Below are 6,000 nucleotides of genomic sequence, written 5' to 3' on the forward strand. Positions count from 1 at the left end.
GCTCAGGATCAGGTGTAGTCCCCATAGTCACCCAATCCAAACACACCTGGAAGTGTGCTTTACTAACCTTCTAGGCCTGTCTCATGCTGATCAAGTTGACCATCAAGATGAACCATTACTGAATGATTCTTTTAAAAGAGGTCTTTTGTAAAAAGGATAGGTAAAGCAGGGCATGGTCACAAATGCATTTGCAATCCCAGCACTTGGGAAGCTGAAGCAAAAAGAACATTCAGAGGTTAAGACTGGCCTACACTACAAAGTAAGGTGCTGTTCTAAAAGAAAAAACAAGGGCTGGCCAAACAGCTCAGTGGATTAAAGAGCCTGCAAGAAGGCACAGGGGTCTGAGGTTCAATCCTTGGGCCTGCTGTGCCAGCCTCACCTCCGGGACATGCTGAGATGGCAATTGAGACTGGGCACGGTAGGGTGCATCTATAATCCCAGCTCTTGGGAGGCTGTAAACAGGCAGATTACTATGAGTCTGATCTAGTAGTGAGACCCAGAATACCCTGTAGACCCTTCCCTAAAATTAAAAAAAAAAAAAGAAAAAAGAAAAAAGAAAGAAAGAAAAGACAAGAAAAAAGGGTAGGTAAGAAAATTTTGATGAGTCAAAGTGACTGACCTGTGACTTTCCCACTTACTCCAATGAAGGCTCAAGTCTTACTCCTGTTGCTTTGGGTGATTCACTGAAGTAGATAGCCCCAGCTCTACAGATGCTGCCTGAACCTGAGTAGTATTGCCCTTCAGACTGTCCCTTCCTTCAGCAGGAAAACTGGGAATGTTTCACTTCCCTTCCTCTTTTCATGGGGGTAAGGAGGGAACAATATTATAAAATGATTAAAAAGTGAGAATCACACATGCCGGCTGTTGCATTATAACACGGAGAAAGCTGTTCATTGAAAAATATTCAATTAAATATTTAGCATAATCTGCAAAAGTATACTGTGCCTTCCAGATGATTGGACAAGGTAAATTGGACAATAAATGTACAGATTGACATATCAATAAGTGTACAGAATTAAAGTACAGTATTACAATAGTATTATTGTCCCCTCTTTCATATTACTTTGCTTTTGGATTGAAGTCCTCCTTCAGTGCAATCACACTCGTTATTATTTCTCTATAATTTAGCAGAACTTCTTGGTTCAGAGAAGATAATCAGCAAATGGTCAATTAATTCCACACTTCACTATACAAACTCTTAACGTCCTTCTAGCTACATCTTAATTCTGACCATTTCTTAAAATCTTCATGCATGATCCTTTGTAATAGCTATCATTTGCTAACATAATACTTTTTCCCTTTCTTTCAGGCTCAGCTTATTCATGAAGGGAGGCATTTTTTATTTCTCACTAGTACAACATGTCCTGGCATAAATTCTCCTAATTTTTCTCCTATTCTCTTTGTTTTCTCTACTTCTAACCCATACTAATGACCCAGGTATATAATTCATACATTTCATGCCATGGTAGATTTTCTTTTCTTTTTTAAAAAAATTATTTATTTATTTATTTGGTATAAGATCTCACTATGCAGTTCAGATTCATAGTAATACTCTACCTCAGCCTCCCCAGTGCTGGGATTACAGGTGTGCACCACCACACCCACTTTCAGTGGCCAGATCTGTGTACCTGGGGGTTCCAGGTCCTGCACAACACTGGTACCAGGGATCAAACCTGGGTCCTTGTGCTTGTCCTGCAGGTGCTTAGATGGCTGAGCTATCTCCACGTCCATAGAAGATTTTCTTGTGAAAGATATATAGTTATTTTCTCTCATGGACTTTATACATTTGCATATGTTTAAATCTTTTTCACGTGATTTATTTTCAGGACATTTAATTTGCAGGACATTTAATTTAATATTGTCTCTCCCTTAGTTAGAGACAATATTTTCCAGTATAGTTCTTTTTTTTTTTTTTTTTTTTGGCGGAAACGGGGATTGAACTCAGGCCCTTGCACTTGCCAGGGAAGCGCTTATTCCACTGAGCCATCTCCCTGGCCCTCCAGTATAGTTCTTTTCACATGCCCACTCGATTGTCCTTCAACAGTCTCACCTAGAGTTCTAATAATTTTGTTGAATCAACCAGTATCGCAATTATACAAGTACTTAATAATTGCTGACACAAAGCACTTGTCCTAAAGAACTCAGTATGGTGGAATGAAAAGACATACTCAATTTAGAGAATTTCTATGTTAATGATATTAGGAGTATACAATAAGACTAAATAAAAAGGAGTAAATAATTTAAAATTTTCAATATGGAGCCATGACAGCCCCACCCCTGGAGCATGCTGAGATGGTGATTAAGACTGGGCAGGGTGGTGTGTGCCTGTAATCCCAGCACTTGGGAGGCTGTAAACAGGAGAATCACTGATTCTGATCTAGTAATGAGACCCTGAACACCCTGTAGACCCTTCCCTAAAACACCAAAAAAACTTTTCAATATGAATATTAGAAAATTAGTGTCATGTATTTCACTACGAATATTTACACAAACACACACATCAACATGCAAATTTAAAAATTTCTCTTACTTCTGTAAGAAATAATCCTTCCAAATTCCTCTTTTACCCACCTTTTAATGGAAGTGTATTCCCTATTATTTTCTCCTCAGTATTCTCTAATGCTAAAGGTTTTCTTGTGTGCCTTTTCACAGGACTTTTCCATGCTTCAGAGCTACTCTGAGTTTTTCTACTCTTATTGGACAGGGCTCTCCCGCAATGGCAGTGGCAAGGCCTGGCTGTGGACTGATGGAGCACCTTATTCCTTTGAACTGTAAGCCTTTTGAACATTTTGTGGGCAAGGCATTTAACAGAGAGGGTGTTAGAGTTCAACACCTTGGTCAAAAGCTTTCATCAAACATCTCCTTTGTACTGGATGACACGTTGTTCACAGGAGGCCATCCTACGATGTTTGAGACGATGCTTGCTCTTGAATGGCTTATAAATTGACCAGGAAGACCTATATATGTGTAAATGGCAAGGGCCCTTTCCCTGCTTGCTTCCAGCAGTGTGTACCTAGGAGTCACTAGGAATGAGATACAGATAGAGATGGGGAGGCAGAGAGGAGGGAGGTAAAGCAGGAGAGGCGGAGTGGAGTAGATTGAAGTCTGGGAGCCTGGCTGTAACGGTGATTCTGAGGTCAAACTATTTGTCAATGCCCAGAGCCAGAGGTAGGCTAAAGCTTCTGACTACCTGGCTTTTCCTGCAGTGAAATAAGAAGCACATCTTTTAAAAATATATTCATGGAGAGCAGCTCCTGGGTTTTGCGCTGTGCTCCCCTCTGCAGCATGCACTTCTTTTCTTACTTTTACCTGGCCCACTCTGCAGAGTCACTTTCTTTCTTTTTTGTTTTTTTTTTTTCAAAATTTTATTGATAAACAGATAGCAATGAGACAGTTTCAAATCAAATCAGAAGTACAGTTTCAACTAATAACACACTGCATATATTCTTCTTAGTGGTTAATTGCTGTACAAGATGCGGACTTGTGATCCTATTTACAAACACCATTAGAACAGATCATTCTATTCATTAAGAGAATGCAACTATATATCTATCCTAACCACTTTGAATACACAGATACAAAATGGACATTCATAGGTATACCCCATTTTTTCTAAGTTCCGTTATTGAATATTATAGGTGTGTAAACTCAGCAAAATATTCTAAAAGAGTCCAGTAGCCCATAATAGCATTGGGTCTTCTGTTTAACTGGCAGTGTCAGAAATTATTGACGTGAGTCCCCCACAGCTCAACATAACAGCATCTGCAGAGTCACTTTCTTTTCTTACCTTTAATAGATACAAAATTTTGCTACCTGAAAACACACACACACACACACACACACACACACACACACACACTCAGAATAGATTTGCTGAGAATACTGAAAAACGACTATAAAACACTATTTTTACTCCTGATGAGAGCATTAGCTATAAATCCACAAGGAATTCTTTGAAACAGGAAAATGTAACTTTGTACTAAAATATGTTATATTTAAACATATATTTGAACAGATACCTTTTTCCCTTACAGTAAAAAAAATTGTTCTCCTGGAAGACAGAGCACATTCATGAAATCATTTGTATTTTATAGTGCCATAAACCAAGTCCCGGGAAAGATATGTGCTTTTAAAAATAGCAGTAAAATCGTGTGACACATTTGAGTTAAAACATGTATTTTTCCCCCCTTAGTACTGGGGGTGGGATTGAGAGCCTTGTGCTAAGCCAGATGTTCAGGCTCTTATAGTTTTTATTTTGAGATAGGGTCTCACTAAGTCACTCAATTGCTCAGGTTGGTCTCAAACTTGGGATCCCCCTACCTAAATGTCTCAGTGTGCTAGGACTTCAGGCACATACCATGTACCGGAATGTCCTCATTTTATTTATAGTTTTGGGTCATTTGTGGCTTCTGAGACAGAGATGAAAATGGAAGCGTTGATAACAAGGAGTAAGGCGAACCTGTCTTTTCAGCAAACTCATTCTACCACAGAAAGCCTTCTATGTACTTTACGGCTCTTAATATTTCCTTTGAAAGATGATCAATTAACGTTTTCCCCTGTTTTAAGGTTCGAGATAATAATAGATGCCAGCAGCGTGAGAAGCAGGGACTGTGTGACCATCCTCAATGGCAAGGCCTTCTCCAAAGACTGCAGGGAGCTGAGGCGGTGTGCGTGTGAGAGGGTGGCTGGAAGGGTGGATCCCGAGAAGCTGCAGTAGCCGCCCCAGCCCCTCGGGGGGACACCCTCTGCTCAACTCCAGCTCACCGGTCAGGCCACGTGAGGCCAGTGCGAGGAATATGCAGCACAAGACACTGGAAATGGAAGCTATTCTGGAAAAGCAATTTGTCTTCTCCTGCTCAGGCTCACCAGCCTTTCGGAGTTGGAGCTTTTGCACACATAAGCCCATCAGAATAAGTCTTCTTCGTGGATCACTAACTCTCTCCAGGAATCTATGGGGCTGTCATCCACCTTCTTGATTTACAGATAATTTTTTAGTCCTCTTTCTTCTCAGCACCCAGTATTACTTCCTTGTTGTTTTGTCTTCCTTTTGCTTAAAGAAGTAAGAACTTTCCTGAAGTAGAGGAATTCAAGGGAAATGGTGTTGTTCGCTCCAACAATCAGGGAACCAGGAAATTAGCAGACATTTACCAATCAGTTGCTAAATATACAGCTAATTCTATTTGTTCCCATTTTTTATTTTTTTACTCTCTCAGTAAGAGCCAATCTGCTTTCCTGGGGACTAGCTTTCCAAATGGGAGATCTCTCCTTCTGAAATGTTGACTTATAAATATACTTCTTTGTGCCCATGAAGACTCCAAGAACTGCTTCTTTTACTTCAGAATTCATTTTCCATAATAGTTAAGCACTCCCCACAAAATTCTCCATCAGGATCACTGCCCCTTCAAGGAGATGGAAGACCAGAAAAAGAAAAGGTCTCTCTTACTTGCACCTGGCATAGTTTGGGTTCCGTTGTTACTGCTTGCCTTTTGGTCCATGTTTATACCTTTCAGGTACTAAAGATTTAATAATAATATAATAAATAATGTGAAGTATGTGTGGTTTTAGAATGGATTTGTGATTTTGGGGCAAATCCAAGGTGCGGTTGCTTTTCAAAGTATAGTAATCATTATTCTGTTTGTTTGTGCCTTACTGAGAATTTCTGAGAACTCTAGAAGAATATTTCTTGTCTGATTATTTGGGAAAATAATATGTTGTCCTTAAAATACCCAATATCTTTGAGAGGGTGGTTTAAACATTGTTAAAGCATAACGTATTTTGAGGGAAGATCATGAGTTTAACTCATGGGCAATGAGTAAACTGAGTTGCAATAGACCGCATGATTTCCACTCAGTTCATGAGGCAAGAGAGGCTGTAACATCATCCCAGCTGGGTTTTGGACTAGTCCTGACTTTCCTTCTTTCTTTCTTTCTCTCTCTCTTTCTTTCTTTCTTTCTTTCTTTCTTTCTTTCTTTCTTTCTTTCTTTCTTTCTTTCTTTCTTT

The 6,000-nt window shown here is 39.5% G+C and overlaps 1 protein-coding gene across 2 annotated transcripts in view; it reads left to right on the forward strand.

Annotated features, from left to right (window-relative positions):
• Positions 1 to 5,554, forward strand: part of Clec1a (C-type lectin domain family 1 member A) — a 29,597-nt gene extending 24,043 nt beyond the window's left edge. The window contains exons 5-6 of one of the 2 annotated variants that reach the window (XM_023709489.1): positions 2,705 to 2,771; positions 4,567 to 4,655. In XM_023709489.1, coding sequence (XP_023565257.1) covers positions 2,705 to 2,771; positions 4,567 to 4,577 — 78 coding nt within the window. In that variant the 3' untranslated portion in view covers positions 4,578 to 4,655. Of the gene's footprint in view, positions 1 to 2,652; positions 2,772 to 4,566 lie in introns of both variants that reach the window. The other variant, XM_012513610.2, reaches the window with a different exon arrangement.
• The last annotated feature ends 446 nt before the right edge of the window (positions 5,555 to 6,000 follow it).

This window comes from Octodon degus, unplaced genomic scaffold (assembly GCF_000260255.1).
Source record: "Octodon degus isolate 3935 unplaced genomic scaffold, OctDeg1.0 scaffold00012, whole genome shotgun sequence".
NCBI classification, from domain to species: domain Eukaryota; kingdom Metazoa; phylum Chordata; class Mammalia; order Rodentia; family Octodontidae; genus Octodon; species Octodon degus.